Below are 18,928 nucleotides of genomic sequence, written 5' to 3' on the forward strand. Positions count from 1 at the left end.
GGAAGTCAGAGCACGCTCCTACTATGCCAGTGACGAGAAGCTGGTTTGCAGCCACCAGAAGCTCTTCCACGTTCTCTGCTGTCACCGACACAAAACGTGTGTAGGCGTACTCTATGATGAGCTGCATCATAGCCGCGGACACCCCAGGGATGGTGTAGGCTGGTTTCTCTGAGTCGCTCCAGCGAGTGAAGAGGGCTCTGTGGGACGCAGAGTATAGAGATATCTGATGAGTAAACATTAAGCAACATTCTGTCCTGTGTAGTAATATATTTTCACTGTAGAAGTATAGGGTCTTAGCACAGTAGAAGTATAGTATCTTTTTACAGTGGAAGTACAGTATCGTATCTGTTTACAGTAGAAGTACAGTATAGTATATGTTTACAGTAGAAGTACAGTATAGTATCGGTTTACAGTAGAAGTATAGTATAGTATCTGTTTACAGTATAAGTACAGTCTAATATCTGTTTACAGTAGAAGTATAGTATAGTATCTGTTTACAGTAGAAGTACAGTATAGTATCTGTTTACAGTAAAAGTACAGTATGGTATCTGTTTACTAACCAAGTTAACCTGAACTAAGCTAACCTGAACCAAGCTAACCTGAACCAAGCTAAACGTACCTGAAATAGTCACTGCAGTCACACAGGAGGGCCTTGTGGGCATTAAACTCAGTGCTGTTGACTTTAATAACCACATCACAGAACCTTCCCTCCAGACGCAGCTCATTAAGGATTGTACAGGACATTGTTTCCTTTTCCATGTGGGGATTTTAAATTGTATCTACAGTATATATTCAAGCTTACAGACAAGTAGCCGGACACAACAAGTGATATCTTGACTTGTCTTCTGAGATCTGAGATTTTCTGAGAGAATAGTTGAATATACACAAATGTTCTAGAATGGTCTATTATGACATCATACTGTGACATCACAAATGTTATAGCATGTTTGATTAGGACGCGTGTATACGATGGAACTGCATTTCCGCATTCGAGGTTTGCGGTCTGATTGGCCAGGTCATGTGACATGTGCGCCAATCGTGGGACAGCAAGTTCTGCGCCTATTTCCGGGTCTAACAGCCTGCAAACAACCTGGCGTTCTATCGCCATGCTCTAAGACAAACTCTAACCTTAACCAACTTCGAAAGAGTGCCTAAGCTTAACCGTCGGAATCAGGGCAGCCGTTCTATCGCCATGCTCTAAGACAAACTCTAACCTTAACCTACTTCGAAAGAGCGCCTAAGCTTAACCATTGTAGAAACATTTTTTTTTATTAATAATAATAATAACCATTGTAGAAACGTGCGGTCCCACGATTGGGCATACATGTCACATGACCAGAAATGACCTGGCCAATCAGAGACGCGGAAATGCAGTTATGTTGTAGAAGGCATTCAGGCGATTAGGACATCACAAATGTTCTAGAATGTTTCATTATGATATGTTTGAGTCCATTTGAATAATTTAAATAATATGTTGACATTAAAAAAGAACAAATAAAATGATAAAAAAAACTACATAAAACATTATAATTATTAATTATTAATATAATTAAATATTATAATAAAATATTTAAGTAAAATTTATAGAAATAAAGAAAAATAAGACAATGAAATAAAGATAATAATTAATTTAAAAGCTATTTTAAAAAGGTAAGTTTTGAGCAGTGCCAACCGAGTCTGCTGTCCTAACAGACTTGGGGTCTGTAGGGTAAGGTTGTTCGAATCCCGCTCAAGCCCATGTCCATCCCATCGCCGTTGTGTCCTTGGGCAAGACACTTAACCTACTTGCCTCGTATGAATGTGTATGCATGTGAATGAATGTTGGTGGTGGTCGGAGGGGCCGTAGGCGATGATTATTCGCCACGCTTCCGTGAGTCTGCCTCAGGGCAGCTCTGGCTGCAATTGTAGCTTACCACCACCGGTATGACTGTGTATGAACAAATAATGGACTCTGTGAAGCGCTCTGGGTGTCATGAAGAGCGCTATATAAATCCAAGCCATTATTATTATTATTATTATTCCCTCCGCCCTGAACATTTATGGAGATGTATGGGCCTTATAAGTCAGTGATAAAAGTGTCTTTCAAGGATAAGTGAGCTCCTGCACTGATTATTATAGTTCAATATTCAATATTTGATCACCAAAAAAAAACCCAAAAGTATAAAAAGGCCCCTCCCCGCCCAAAAAGGGCCCCCAAAAATAGCACAGGCCCAGTGCCCTTTTCAGCCTTTGAGCACCTGCCCCTCTAAAGTCCTGTGCACGGCCCTGACATGTGGGGTATGCTTGGGGATATATAAAACATTATACACTGTGTTATCTTCATTTTAAGGGTAAATAGGTTTTGCGGCTCCCTGAGCATTTTATTTTGTGGGAGGGGGAAAAGTGTCTCTTTTGATAGTAAAGGTTGCTGACCCCTGGCCCTGGGTTAGGAGGACAGATTGACTGGCGAGGTGGGAATGGGAACACGGGTCTTCCTCGTCTCTCCGTTAGCAACACCAGAGGCCGGCGTCGCTGCGTTCGTAGCTCAACGCTGCTCTCTAGAGGCTGCAAGATGTATATTATACAATTGGAATGATTTATGCTATGGATTCTTATTGAAGAGGGCCAGTGGAGGAGGTAGTCTGGGCCTGTAGCTACAAGGGAAAGAGTGCCTACATGAATCGGATATTGCCCCCACATTTGCCAGCAAAAGGAAAAGCCCCTAAAATCTATTTTCAGTCGTTTAGTATCTTATTATATGTCACAAAGCAACATCACTGCAACAACATTATAGGATGAAAAGGACAATTTACTGAAAATGTTTTATGTAAAATGTGTGTATTTGGATTTCAAGCATTGAAAATATTGACTCCTTTCTACTTCAGTCAATGAGCTTCTCTCTGTCTTGTTCTCAGGAGGTCAGAGATGCCAGTGAACTTAGTTATTGAGTGAATGTCGCCATCTAGTGGTAGCAAAGGAGAGCTACATCCTGAAGAGGGACCCCTCTTTGACCATACGTCACATAGATGTGTATATGATATGTCAGACCAGCACATCTGGGTACCCTATGATATGTCAGACCAGCACATCTGGGTACCCTGGGGACCCTGATGTAAACAAGAGGGGGACCCTGATGTAAACAAGACGAAAGTCTTTCTCTGGTCTGCATCCCCTTAACAATTGTGTGTATTGAGCTGTACTGTATTGTACCCATTCTGCAATCTGTTAATAAAGTTTTCAATCAATCAATCAATCAATCAATCAATCAATCAATCAATCAATCAATCAATCAATCAAGTACTTAGCCCCTTTCTTCCCTCTCGTGTCAATGCCTACTTTTGGTGGAAAACATCCCCCCATGCCATCGTATTTGGCCTGTATAAAAACTGTAGGCATGACGCTTACATTGTTTGAAACATATGTTTTGTTAGTGCATCATGTTGAAGGTAGATACGCATCTGTAATGTTGTCTAAAACTTTCCTTTGTTTACATTTCTTTGTTTTGGTTTGATGTGTGGCTTGGATTATACACTGGAGGTGTTTGTATTGCTGGCCACACCTTAGACTCGCAATACCAAGAGAGGGGCTATTTTTGCCTAGAGGTCACTGTTTGACGGTGTCACAGATTCTACCGCTTTAAGTCAAGTGATTACTGTCCAACACTGGCCACCATTGAGCATTCAAGTCATTGTGAAAATGTAAGTTTGAGGGCATCTGGATGAAGACCTTTGTATTATTAGGTCAAAACATGTTGGAGATTTTAATGTAGCAGCCGTTACAATACAGGCTGTTTGATTGACTTCCTTACTCTGTGTCATTGTGTCACTGGTCTAAAATGTAAATGAGTGCCTGGATGATCATCCTCCTTTTTCCAGTGAATGTTTTCCCCGATTTCTACTACTATACTTTTAGAAGCTACTGTCCACGACTAGGTCAAACATCAGCTCCTATATACTGTGTAAAGTTTCACGTTATTATTGTCAACAGTAGTAATATGCAGCATCTAACTTGTTTGGGCGTTGTGATGAGCAGTTAAAGAGCCCATTATTATGACCATTTCCGAGTTTAAAGGGGAACTATTTTACTATTTGGGCACTTTTACACAATTCCCCCCAAAAAATTCATTGTTTTGTATTTCTAATCAAGTACTCAAAAACAGCATTTTCCTACCTCAAGATCTTAAGCCGTTTTGAGGCTGGGCTCCAACCACTGTGTGGCCTGGTGCCAACTGCCACACCAACTGCCACATTATTATGCAGCTGAGAAATCTCTGACATCACAGATATGAACATTTTCAGATGACTCAGTTCAGTGAGGGTGAATATTGTGAGAGGAGAATTGGAAGAATGCACCAATATGAGAATTAGAGACATAGATCCTATTAATATAAGTCCACATAGCTATGCTAAACACTGAAAAAGGCCATTTACAAGATAGTTCCCTTTTAATGTTTCCATTTTCGTGTTTTCTAGTTATAAACATTTGCATGTTTTTATGGTTAAAAAGCACCTATAGTTCCAGCTGTGCAGTCAGGTTCACTCAGCCTCAAACAGGAACTTTTGGCTTCTGTCTCCATGATCATTTTCCCCTCTGCTGCTGCACTTAGCTGAAATCCAGATTAAACTGTACAACTAGGCATTGCACATCAGATCCAGCAATTGCACGTCTTATTTCTCACCTGAAATGTTGTCAGTAACATAGTAAAACCTTAAAGGAAAACTCCAACATTTTGGGAAATTTGCTTATTTGCCATCTACCCTGGAGTTAGACAAGAAGATGCATACATTTTTCTTCTCTGTGCATGCAGTAGGAGTAGGAAGACGTTGGGAACTAGGCTAATGGAGGAACCTACTTCCAGTGACTGACGCTAAGCTAGGCTAACGGTGCGTGTCTTCCTACTCCTACTGCATGTGTAACGGAGGTACCGCATGTCTATCCACAGTCACGAGGGACTTGTATAGTGAAGTGGCTGTGGACGTTAAGCGGTACTGTAAGTAAACTCACTCCCCAGAGGCATCCAGACCCAGTACTTAGAAATGAATTCACCTCGGCGGCTACGTGGCGTAGTGGGCAAGGCGCTCGCCACGAATGACGGAGACGCTGGGCTTGCCTGTTCGAGCCCAGCGCTCCACATTGCTTTCAGTTTAGCTGGCCGTCCGTACTAATACACATTGGCCGTATTAGGGGGTGGGAAACTGATGGGTGGGGATGGGGCGTTGTGGACAGCGACTCCTACAGGTCGGTTGGTGCGCCTGCGCAGTAGAATCAGGAAGTGTCGGGGGCAGCGTGAGCCTCCCACGCGTTACTCCTCGCCACTGAGAGATCGAGCTGCGCAGGTGAAAAGATGCGACTGCTGTTACCTCAAGTACCGGAGGGGACTTGTGCTATGTATGACTTAGTCCACATTGCAGCCGGCTTGTGGGAGGCAAGAAACAGCGTTCGTGACAGGGGAGGGTTGAATTGGATGATACGAAATTGGGATGGGAGAAAATATAGAAAATGGGAGAAAAAGTGGATAAAAAAAAAAAAAGTGAATTCACCTCTTGGTACAGTGGTCTGTGATGCCGCCCGCGGCGCGGGAGACCGGGGTTCAACTCCCACTCAGGGCGATCCCTTAACAGGGGTTGAATCGAAACAAACACAATGCAGAGCGAGATCACACCGGCTACACATGCACAGTATGTGTATTTCTCTCCCACCCACCCACCCCCTCCTAATGTACAGTCTCCTCCCCATCATATGTATATACTCTCTGTCAGGATCTATGGGTAACAGTACTGTATATTTGGATATCATATATGTCACAAATGTAACAGTACTATATACCTGTATGTCATGTATGTCCCTATGCCATAAATGTCATGATGTCATGTATGTTGTGTATGTCATAAATGTCACTATGAATTGAAAATGGGGGACCCTGATGTAAACAAGACAAACGTTTTTCTCTGGTCTGCATCCTCTTAACAATTGTATGTATTGTACCCATTCTGCAATCTGTTAAATAAAGTTTTCATTCATTCATTCATTCATTCATTTTGAATGTCTAGAAAAGCGCTATATAAATGTAATGAATTATTATTATTATTATTCATTCATTCACAGAGAAGAAAAAAGGTATGTATCTTCTTGTCTAACTCCAGGGTAGATGGCAAATAAGCTAATTTCCCAAAATTGTTGGAGTTTTCCTATAAGGTGGAAAGAGAGAAAGAAAAGAGTTTACGAGCGAGTCGCCATCTTGAAAAACGGAAAGTCAACATAAGTCAGGAGTCAGACCAGAGTGTATCAGGTTTTTTTTAAATTTATTACAAGAGTGAACAATAATAAACATCAATAGACATAAATATGCGAAGAGTAAACCATTGTGTTACATAGTGAATAAATAGCTGGACTGAAAATGTGGCATTTTAGCAAGAATGGCTGGACTACAAACAAGGCATTTCAAGCAGTTCAAGCAATTTCTGTCGGAGAGCTTAACTCCCTTTGGACTCTGGATGTCGTAACTCGACAGACGTTCTACATGCACCTCCAGCTATATGACACACTAACTATATATAGGAAAATATAAAAAGCATAATATGGCTTCTTCATTAGTTCGAATTAGCCAATTCCGTGACTGTTTTGGTTGCAGAGTGCGTCTGTGAAATCAAGGCTTTCATTTTTGGAGTACAGTGTGAGGCCACTTCCTGCAAGTAACCATGCTAAGCTTAGACCTATACTCAGTAAAATCGGAAGACAGTAGACACCCGGCGATTTTAAGAGTGCTACCTACTCAACCATCAACAAGTTAAGACTACTGAACAGGAGTACTGAAAATACCACACTGTGGGGCTTTTCAGACACCGCAACGCTTTTTTGAGTCTTGGCGCACAGGAAAGAGAGGAGCGGCCATCTTTGATTTGACAAGGGTTGCGTTAGACTTGGACAAGCCACACAAAGGGACAATTTTATCCTTTTTCTTTTCCCCCCAAACAATATGTTTAACTCGGGTAATGGAAAAGGATTCAAGGATTTGTTTATCAGATTTCGGTCTGGGTTAGAATAGCAGTCACAACCGAAAAATTACCTACTCGACAGGTTGCTGTGGATGTGCATGCACCCACATAGCAGTTTATGCTGTATGTTCACAAACGGGGAAAGGGTTTCCTAAACCTGTTCATGTCAAGAATCCTAAAATAATGCATTAGGCTACTCTATTATATTAGATTAGGAGTCTGAGAATATTTTCATTCTTATACGATTTAGTCCAGAATCAAGAACTTGTCTTATAGGTGGGAACATACGATTTGAGAGAGGGATACCGACAGGATGATCAGAATAGTCATCTCACTGAGCTAACTTCCTGCCAATGAACTCATAGCCAAATCGATCTGCTCATTTTGTCCGTGACCCCACTGGAACCCCCCAAGGAGCCCCGGAGGTGTGGAGTTTTCTTCATTACAGATTACGAAAAGGAACACACAAACATTTTGGGAAATGTGCTTACCGTCTTCTCCAGAGAGAGACAAGAAGATAGATACCAGTTTCCTCTCTGTGCGTTCAGTAGAAAGCTATCTGGCTGCACGTTAGCCTAGCTTAGCACAATGAATGGAAGCGGACAGTGCCGGTTAGCCTTCGGGAGAGGTGTTAGTTGGACAATGCCTATAGGCTAACTGTCCCAAGATTTTGGCATGTTCCTTTAACTCTCGTTGCTGAACTGAGATGGATACGAGCAATACCACTTTTATTTCTTTATTTGTTTTTCTTTTTTCTAACTCCGATGCTTGTTGAAAGAATGAAGGAAACAAAGAAAGATTTTCGGCTCACGCTTCTTCCGGGACAAACGGTACACATTGAAACAAACCGGACAAAAACAAGGAATTACCCAAAAGCTCAGTTACTACAAGCATGATCATAAAACGGTCCGCTGGTGTTAACCCCTTCAGGGTGTCCGGTCTCACACAAGAGATTCACATTTTGAGAACTGAACATAATAACCGTGACGTCACAATGGTCTGCTAAGATAGAACCCTGCAGAGATAAAAGAAGGTGCACCGAAAGGGTTTTTAAATACCGTCAAATGATAAGCCACGTAAAATACATATCCCGTCTTTAATAAACGATGCATCACCTGAATAATAAGAACGCTTTGTCACAACACTCCACTGTCATTGGCTGAAGCTGAAGACATGAGATGCTACTGAAGTAAGGAAAAAAGAGGGATGGACGGTGGAAGCAGGGGAGGAGGGATGGGGGGGGGAGGGGGGGGTGGCTAGAGCCCAGAGAAACGTCTACCGGGTAACCGTTGACAACGCCGTCTTCCTTCAAGCTGCTCATCTCGTGAGGGGAAAATTACAGAACGATCCTCTGAAAATCCTCAGAATGATAGTCTAGTCGTGAATGAAAAGAATACTATTGAGGGAATGTGAACCAAATGTAACCTGAAGATGCTTGAATAGTCTAAGTGCTGTAAATTAAACTGTATGCTATCCATCATGTAAACACCACAGTGAAACAGTAACTTTATTGGTAGTTTTATAGCTGCTAACCGTGTTCTAGGGGCACACTTTTACTCTAAGGACAGTTATTCAATTACAAAAATCTTTTTGGTTCATATTTCCGTCCCGGACTTTAAATGCTTATTCCTTTGGTGTGACATCACTTCCCCTTCCCGCCTTGCTAATATGAACTATGAACCTATCAAACTTCTGTACAGGTGGCAAGATACTGCATTCTGTCGCTCAATGTGATACCGTACCAACATGTACCTAAAATGTCCTCTCTTAAAGGGGCACTGCACCAAAAAAACAATGCTGATTTATTTTGTACATAATCTCACACGTATCCAAAGGTTTTGAGTAGTTTTCCACAAATTAATTTAGTTTGAAAGTTCTTGAGTAGATGAGTTTGAAATTATGTCCACCAGTGATCCCCATCGGGGATGTTAATTACTGCAATAAAATGATGAGGTAGCAGTCCCTATAGGGACAAGCTATTGCTATTTTTTCATCTACAGTACATCATTTCATGGTGCTGTAATTAGCACAAGGACTCACTGCCCCCCGATGACATCACTGGTAGCCATATTCAAACTCATTTACTCTCAATAGTCAAACCAAATGAATGTGTGCGGATGTGTGTGCGATTATGTGCAAAATAAATGTGCATTGTTTTTTGGTGAAGTGCCCCTTTAATATTTTATCAACTGGTCATAAGTTAACCGTTACGTTGGTTCCTCAATACAAATGTAAACAAGAGAGCACCCCAGCGATTTGATTGACTGAACATTAGATCAAAGTATGCATGTGACGTGAACAATGGCATGAGTGGGAAGATGTCGTCATTTTCCGTAAACACCAAAATCGACATGCTCAGGCTTCCTGATTGGTCCAGCAGGGGCGTGCTCCAATCACATTCAATTCAGTCGATTCAAAGTGTGAATAGAAAACGGCAATTAATTTGCCAACAACGACAGAACATTAATTCGCAAAGATTTCTTAATGGGTTGGATGATATGACACAGGGGTCGCCCTCTCGCGATAAAGGTCTTGCAATCATTTGAAACGTTAAGAAAAAAAGGACTGAACCGATCAAATTGAGCGCCACCCCCGTCACCCGCTATGCTCCATCATAAGAAGTAGAATGTGTAGAAGTCTCGAAGAGAGATGATTACTCATCATTTTACAGTTTTGCAAGGAAAACGGAACACGAAGGTGTCATCAGAAGTTAAACTCAATACATGCTGTACAGACAGGCATCTAGGCCTTGAGACAACAACATGACAGAAAACAGAACAACATCAGCAGCAACAGCAACAACAACAACAGCAACAACAACAGCGACGTATTGGCAGTACCTCAAAGTCAAACGGATTTGTCATAATAAATGCCAGCCATAGCCAGACAACATGCTGTCGTTATCAAATACGTTATAATAATACATACATGATCTATTCTTACAAATAATCGACAGAAACACGGCACGTAATTTGACGTGTATCCATATTTGTACGCGGCTCTACCAGTTGTCAGCTCCTCCTTCGGATAAAGTGAACCGATTACTTTTGTAGAACAGCTTGGGGGACATTCAGATTTCACATCGGGTCACATTTCGCTGAAACAAAAAAAATGTGATTCTTTGAATCCTAAAGTGCACTTTTTCAGAAACTGCTCAAACACCGGTGGTGGTCAAAGGGCACTATATCGTTGAAAACGTCGTGTATTCCAAATGCTATTCAAACCGCTAGGCCTATTTATCACAAGTATGGCGGCTCCCCTTCCTGGCCGGGCAGCGTGGGTTCCACCGCAGTCTGTTGTGAGGAGGACCCTCCCTGCTGCTCCGCTATAGTCGCCTCCCTGGTTCCCCTGCCGCTGGCCGCCGCGTCACGTCTTCCCCTAAACGCCCGCCGGCGCCGACCCAAGCTTCAGTCCGTGTCGTCGGGTTATTGTTCAGATCGTCCCGGGGTTCTGTCCGGAGGAGCCGCTGTTCGGCGCCGGGGGGTGCGCCGTCGTCACCATCATGGGGGGCGACCGAAGGCGGATCGACGGGAAGCAGCGCGACGGGTGACTCCGCGGCGTTTGGAAAAAGGCGTCCGCCGCTTCGCTGCGCCGCCCGGCCACCGCGGGGTTGCGTGTACGGCGGCTCGCCGGCCGCTTTAGAGTCTAGCGTGGGCGCCGCCGCCGTCGTCGTGTGCGGGCGGTCCACGTGTGTTTTGTCACCGGGGAGGGTTCCGTTCGAGGTGTCCACTCGGTAACGACCCTTCGAGGGGCTCATCGTGGGGGAGGTGGCGGGGGGGGGGGGGACCGAGGTCACCGTGGGACACGGCCAGAGCGGAGGGGAGGGGGACGACCTCCGCGCTGCGTGACAACGGCAGCGGACTCACTCCGTCCACCGGACACTCCCAGTCTCCTTCCTCCTCTTCCTCGCTATTCTCTCCCTCCTCGTCCTCCTCGTCCTCCTCATCCTCCTCCTCCTCCTCCTCCTCGGTGTCACTGGTCTCCAGGCTGTGGGTGCTGCAGTCCGAGAGGCCGCTGCACAAACTGCTGCCGTCCTCGTCGTCGTCGTCCTCGTACACGTCCTCGTCACCCTCCTCGTCCTCTTCCTCCTCGTCCTCCTCTTCGTCTTCCTCCTCCTCGTCCTCCTCTTCCTCCTCGCCGTCGTCCACACGCAGGTCCGCTTCGCCGGCGTTCTGGAGGTGCATGATGGTGCTGGGAGAGGAGTGCGGAACGGCACTCATCAGTGGGAACTGCAGGTTCGGCTGCTGCTGCTGCTGCTGCTGCTGCTGGACCGGGAGGATGTCTCCATGGTAACCGTTGCCATTGGTTACGAGCTGCTGCTGCTGCTGAGGCTGCGCCCCCCCCTCCTCCTCCTCCTGCTGCTGCTCGCGGCTCCTCTCCAGCTCCAGCTTCATGACGGTGTGCAGGAAGTGGGTGCGCACGCGGACGGGGTTGAACTCCAGCCGGCCCGAGGCGTTGCCGCAGCCCTCCTTGGTGCAGCCGCAGGGGAAGGACATGCGGTCGACCTGTGGACACACACACACACACACATACGGAGACACAGACACACACACACACACACACACACACACGGAGACACAGACGGACCGGATTCCATTAATAACATAGTGCCTCTCGTCTGGTCCATCGACAGGCTCCCTCCCTCACCTCACCGACCCGCAGGTGACCTCGTGACGAGGTGGAGGATCCCTGTGTGACCCGAACGTTTTAGATCAACATGAAAACACACCCATGTTTGTTTACTCTTTGATCGGGGTGTAAAAACATATCTGTTTACGGACGAGCCGCCTGGCCTCTCACTGTGCAGAGCTGCTGCCAGATGGAATATAGGAATATTGGAATATATATATAATATATATATATATAATTTTTAAATGTATGCTACTATAATGTTATGGTATGTATGTGATTTGATTTGATTTGATGTTTTTTTTATTTTCGTGTCTTACATACAGGTGTATGCCCAGCCCATATGGGCTTACAAGACACCCCTATTAGTCGATTAGTCAACTAATCGGTCGAAATGAGCCGTAGTCGACTGGCCAACCTCTTAGTCGAATATATATAAAAAAATATATATATATATAATATTTTTTTTAATTTTTTTTATCTTTCTTTCCAAAAGAAAAGAGACCTAGAAGCGTGGCTAACGCTAATGGCACGCATACCAGAGGCTAACTGCCTACGAAAACAGGCACAGAGGAACTGAAAGAGGATTTCACCCGTCTAATGAACACACTAGACTAGACAAAGATATCAAGATGTATCCATCAGTGGACCAATTGCATGCTTTTGCAGAGGACAAGAAGCCTTCAGTCGACTCCTTCAGACATTAAGCACCCCCCACAGCCCAAATGGAATGATACAAAAATAAATAAAAAATTCAAATATTATACTTTTCTTTTTATATTTTTATATTTTTATGTCGACCAATAGTCGACTAACAGCAAATTTTGGCCAATCATAGTCGACCATCCAAATCCTTAGTCGGGGACAGCCCTAAATATATAATAATATACTTGACCAATTACTTGGCAAATGACATAATAGACCAAGATGTATGTGTACATCTATGTACTGTTTTGTTGCGTGTGGACCCCAGGGAGACTAGTTGTTGCTGCGGTGGTGACGACTAATGGGGATCTGTAATAAGAAGAAGATGTTTTTCATGGTGAAATAATGACCAATGTGTTGCACAACCACTTTGTTTTGACCACAATTCTTCAAGGGAGCCTGAGCTACACTGCGACGCCCCGGGCCATTCAGTCCACTCAGCCACCAGAGACACAGCTGGTTCTGCTCCACGTTATCTAGGATCTCCAGCATCGCGGGCCTGGATATTATAGTATATATATATATATATAGGATACATAGTAGATGGTAAAAGAGCGGGCAGCTCACGCAGCACCACTGCTACTGTTATACATACTGTACAGATTTGATTAACAACGTGACGCTTTTCACAACACTTAGTAGGTTCTAGGGCTGTCCCCGACTAAGGATTTGGACGGTCGACTATGATTGGCCAAATTTTGCGACAAAAAATAAAAAATAATAATAATAATATAATATATATATATTTTTTTATCATTCCATTTGGGCTGGGGGGGGGGGGTGCTCAATGTCTGAAGGAGTCGACTGACGGCTGAAAGTATGTACTGTGCAGGTAGGTAGTACAGATGAAAGTATGCAGGTAGGTAGTACAGATGAAAGTATGCACTGTGTGCAGGTAGGTAGTACAAGTGAAAGTATGCACTGTGTGCAGGTAGGTAGTACAGGTGAAAGTATGCAGGTAGGTAGTACAGATGAAAGTATGCAGGAAGGTAGTACAGATGAATGCACTGTGTGCAGGTAGGTAGTACAGATGAAAGTATGCAGGTAGGTAGTACAGGTGAAAGTATGCACTGTGTGCAGGTAGGTAGTACAGATGAAAGTATGCAGGTAGGTAGTACAGATGAAAGTATGCAGGAAGGTAGTACAGATGAATGCACTGTGTGCAGGTAGGTAGTACAGATGAAAGTATGCAGGTAGGTAGTACAGGTGAAAGTATGCACTGTGTGCAGGTAGGTAGTACAGATGAAAGTATGCAGGTAGGTAGTACAGATGAAAGTATGCAGGTAGGTAGTACAGGTGAAAGTATGCAGGTAGGTAGTACAGGTGAAAGTATGCACTGTGTGCAGGTAGGTAGTACAGATGAAAGTATGCAGGTAGGTAGTACAGGTGAAAGTATGCACTGTGTGCAGGTAGGTAGTACAGATGAAAGTATGCAGGTAGGTAGTACAGATGAAAGTATGCAGGTAGGTAGTACAGGTGAAAGTATGCAGGTAGGTAGTACAGGTGAAAGTATGCAGGAAGGTAGTACAGATGAAAGTATGCACTGTGTGCAGGTAGGTAGTACAAGTGAAAGTATGCACTGTGTGCAGGTAGGTAGTACAGGTGAAAGTATGCAGGTAGGTAGTACAGATGAAAGTATGCAGGAAGGTAGTACAGATGAATGCACTGTGTGCAGGTAGGTAGTACAGATGAAAGTATGCAGGTAGGTAGTACAGGTGAAAGTATGCACTGTGTGCAGGTAGGTAGTACAGATGAAAGTATGCAGGTAGGTAGTACAGATGAAAGTATGCAGGTAGGTAGTACAGGTGAAAGTATGCAGGTAGGTAGTACAGGTGAAAGTATGCAGGAAGGTAGTACAGGTGAAAGTATGCAGGTAGGTAGTACAGGTGAAAGTATGCAGGAAGGTAGTACAGGTGAAAGTATGCAGGTAGGTAGTACAGGTGAAAGTATGCAGGAAGGTAGTACAGATGAAAGTATGCAGGTAGGTAGTACAGATGAAAGTATGCAGGTAGGTAGTACAGGTGAAAGTATGCAGGTAGGTAGTACAGGTGAAAGTATGCAGGAAGGTAGTACAGATGAAAGTATGCAGGTAGGTAGTACAGGTGAAAGTATGCAGGTAGGTAGTACAGGTGAAAGTATGCAGGAAGGTAGTACAGGTGAAAGTATGCAGGAAGGTAGTACAGGTGAAAGTATGCAGGAAGGTAGTACAGGTGAAAGTATGCAGGAAGGTAGTACAGGTGAAAGTATGCAGGAAGGTAGTACAGGTGAAAGTATGCAGGTAGGTAGTACAGGTGAAAGTATGCAGGTAGGTAGTACAGATGAAAGTATGCAGGAAGGTAGTACAGGTGAAAGTATGCAGGAAGGTAGTACAGGTGAAAGTATGCAGGAAGGTAGTACAGGTGAAAGTATGCAGGTAGGTAGTACAGATGAAAGTATGCAGGTAGGTAGTACAGATGAAAGTATGCAGGTAGGTAGTACAGATGAAAGTATGCAGGAAGGTAGTACAGGTGAAAGTATGCAGGAAGGTAGTACAGGTGAAAGTATGCAGGAAGGTAGTACAGGTGAAAGTATGCAGGTAGGTAGTACAGGTGAAAGTATGCAGGTAGGTAGTACAGATGAAAGTATGCAGGAAGGTAGTACAGGTGAAAGTATGCAGGAAGGTAGTACAGGTGAAAGTATGCAGGTAGGTAGTACAGGTGAATGCACCGTGTGGTAGTAGTAGGTAGTACAGATGAATGCACTGTGTGCAGGTAGGTAGTACAGGTGAATGCACCGTGTGGTAGTAGTAGGTAGTACAGGCGGTCCTCACCACGGATCCATTTACCTGGCACTTGATGCCAGCCAGGCCGCAAGCGCAGGTCTCGGGGTCGCACGCCCCGCGGCAGTGGCAGCCGCACTCCTCGCGGGACACGCGGAGGGCGCGCAGCTCGTGCTTCTCCTCCACGTCGATGCGCCGGACGCCCGAGGCCCGCAGGAGGGCGCGGCGCCGCCTGGTGGTCAACGGCTGCAGGAAGAAGTACTCGTCCACCTCCGCGTTGTCCAGGTCCAGGTCGTCCTCCGAGAGGTCGTCCGCCGTCAGCGCCTCCGCCTCCGCCGACGTCACCGTGTTGTTCCTGGTGAGCTGGGGGGGGAGGGAGGGGGAGAGGGGGGGGGGGGAGAGGGGGGGGGGGAGGGAGGGGGAGAGGGGGGGGGGAGGGGGGGGGGAGGGAGGGGGAGAGGGGGGGGAGGGTAGGGGGAGAGGGAGGGGGAGGGAGGGGGAGAGGGAGGGGGAGAGGGGGGGGGAGGGAGGGGGAGAGGGGGGGGGGAGGGAGGGGGAGAGGGGGGGGGAGGGAGGGGGAGAGGGGGGGGGGAGGGAGGGGGAGAGGGGGGGGGAGGGAGGGGGAGAGGGGGGGGGAGGGAGGGGGAGAGGGGGGGGGGAGGGAGGGGGAGAGGGGGGGGGAGGGAGGGGGAGAGGGGGGGGGGAGGGAGGGGGAGAGGGGGGGGGGGAGGGAGGGGGAGAGGGGGGGGGGGAGGGGGAGAGGGGGGGGGAGGGAGGGGGAGAGGGGGGGGCCTGGGTTTAATTTTTTTTTTAATAAAAAATAAAAGGGGAAGGGCGGCTACGTGGCGTAGTGGGCAAGGCGCTCGCCACGAAATGCTGGAGACGCTGGGCTCGTCAGTTCGAGCCCAGCGCTCCACATTTGCTTTCAGTTTAGCTGGTCGTCCGTACTAATACACATTGGCCGTATTAGGGGGTGGGAAACTGATGGGTGGGGATCGGGCGTTGTGGACAGCGACTCCTACAGGTCGGTTGGTGCACCTGCGCAGTAGAATCAGGAAGTGTCGGGGGCAGCGTGAGCCTCCCACGCGTTACTCCTCGCCACTGAGAGATCGAGCTGCACAGGTGAAAAGATGCGACTGCTGTTACCTCAAGTACCGGAGGGGACTTGTGCTATGTATGACTTAGTCCACATTGCAGCCGGCTTGTGGGAGGCAAGAAACAGCGTCCGTGACAGGGGAGGGTTGAATTGGATGATACGAAATTGGGGATGGGAGAAAATATAGAAAATGGGAGAAAAAGTGGATAAAAAAAATAAATAAAAGGGGAACCTGTCCTTTAACAATTTACACTTGAACCATTATACAAATAACCATTATAAAAAGTGTTTCATTATCAACGGACGTCTTGTGTTACTGTACTGTTTCTGTCTCCACACAAAGCATCATACAGAGGAACAAATAGAGTAGACTTCCAAATGGCCCACCAGACCACCAGACCACTAGACCACTAGACCACTAGACCACCAGACCACCAGACCACTAGACCACCAGACCACTAGACCACTAGACCACCAGACCACCAGCCCACCAGACCACTACTAGACCACCAGACCACTAGACCACCAGACCACCAGACCACCAGACCACCAGCCCACTAGACCACCAGCCCACTAGACCACTAGACCACTAGACCACCAGACCACTAGCCCACCAGACCACCAGACCACCAGACCACTAGACCACCAGACCACCAGACCACTAGACCACCAGACCACTAGCCCACCAGACCACCAGCCCACTAGACCACCAGACCACCAGACCACCAGACCACCAGACCACTAGACCACCAGACCACCAGACCACCAGACCACTAGCCCACCAGACCACCAGACCACTAGACCACCAGACCACTAGACCACTAGACCACCAGACCACTAGACCACCAGACCACCAGACCACTAGACCACCAGACCACCAGACCACCAGACCACTAGACCACTAGACCACCAGACCACTAGACCACCAGACCACCAGACCACTAGACCACTAGACCACCAGACCACCAGACCACCAACCCACCAGACCACCAGACCACCAGACCACCAGCCCACCAGACCACTAGACCACTAGACCACCAGACCACCAGAACACCAGACCACCAGACCACCAGACCACTAGACCACCAGACCACCAGACCACTAGCCCACCAGACCACCAGACCACCAGACCACCAGACCACTAGCCCACCAGACCACCAGACCACTAGACCACCAGACCACCAGACCACTAGACCACCAGACCACCAGACCACCAGACCACTAGACCACTAGACCACCAGACCACCAGACCACTAGACCACTAGACCACCAGACCACCAGACCACCAGACCACTAGACCACTAGACCACCAGACCACCAGACCACCAGACCACCAGACCACTAGCCCACCAGACCACCAGCCCACTAGACCACCAGACCACCAGACCACCAGACCACCAGACCACCAGACCACCAGACCACCAGCCCACTAGACCACCAGACCACCAGACCACCAGACCACCAGACCACTAGACCACCAGACCACCAGACCACTAGACCACCAGACCACCAGACCACTAGACCACTAGACCACCAGACCACCAGACCACCAGACCACCAAACCACCAGACCACCAGACCACCAGACCACCAGACCACTAGACCACTAGACCACCAGACCACCAGACCACCAAACCACCAGACCACTAGACCACCAGACCACCAGACCACCAAACCACCAGACCACTAGACCACCAGACCACCAGACCACTAGACCACCAGACCACCAGACCACTAGACCACTAGACCACCAGACCACCAGACCACCAGACCACCAAACCACCAGACCACCAGACCACCAGACCACTAGCCCACCAGACCCGTCATAATCCCCAACACGCTTCCTCTCATTCACTTCTGTCAGATTCAGAACACGATAACTGACGTCTAACCATTGTCCCGGTTCATTTGCGTCGTCACACATGTCTCTCGCAGGGACGCGTTTATGAATGATTCAGTCCCACGCCGGGCTCTGATTCAGAGTCATTCATCATTCATCGTTTAACGTTTTGATCACAGTGCGTCGACTTAATGGGGATATAATACGAACGTGACGGCGCTGATTCAACCGGCAAGAATTGGACATTATTAAAACCTTACATGTACAGTCAGTGTAACGTTTATAAATTAACTAGGCCGCGTATACGTACGTGTAGATTCATTTTGATTAAAATGTTACAGATCATTAACGTGTCGGTCGCTAATAAGTTGCAAGGAATTTCCTCAGCAACCAGATAATATGACAAAGAAAATAGATACACTTTACACTAAGAGCTTCTTAGTCGATCCATCCATTAAATGGTTGGTTTGGTCTTAGTTGACCAAGACTTAAAGGTGCTATATATATAGACAAAATTTGTATGTAGAGTAATCATTAAAAGACCGAAACATCCACAGAGCTTTTGGGAAGGTACAGAATAAAACGATTGCCTTTCCCCCCAAAAGATTATTGATGAATGAATTTCTCATTTAAAAAAATGTTGCGGGTCCAAAATGAATGTTGCTGTTTACATGCATGTACAGTATCCCCTCCCTACTTCCCATTTCCCCATGTGGAATGCACCTGATTGGATCAATGACATGCTGGTGCTTTAGTGTGACATCTAGTGAACAAGTCGAAAGTACTAAACTCTTTGGAGTGATGCTGGATTGCATTCTGTCTTGGTCTCAGCATATTAATTATTATTGTTTTGAAAATGGGAAGAGCAATTGGTATTTCCAGGAAATGTGCTTCTTTTGTTGCCCGTCCCCTTTTATGTCAGATAGT

At 46.4% G+C, this 18,928-nt stretch overlaps 1 protein-coding gene across 1 annotated transcript; it reads right to left on the reverse strand.

The window, feature by feature from the left end:
* Nucleotides 1-10,672: 10,672 nt before the first annotated feature.
* On the reverse strand, nucleotides 10,673-17,988 carry LOC311244313 (uncharacterized protein; the record flags this gene model as incomplete). The annotated part of the gene is made up of 3 exons (XM_084333766.1): nucleotides 10,673-11,479; nucleotides 15,118-15,429; nucleotides 17,977-17,988. 3 exons carry the CDS (start codon nucleotides 17,986-17,988, stop codon nucleotides 10,673-10,675), a joined length of 1,131 nt encoding a protein of 376 aa, XP_084189892.1.
* Between the last annotated feature and the right edge of the window lie 940 nt (nucleotides 17,989-18,928).

The sequence above is a fragment of the Notolepis coatsorum genome (assembly GCF_963971535.1).
Source record: "Notolepis coatsorum genome assembly, chromosome: 1".
NCBI lineage: Eukaryota > Metazoa > Chordata > Actinopteri > Aulopiformes > Paralepididae > Notolepis > Notolepis coatsorum.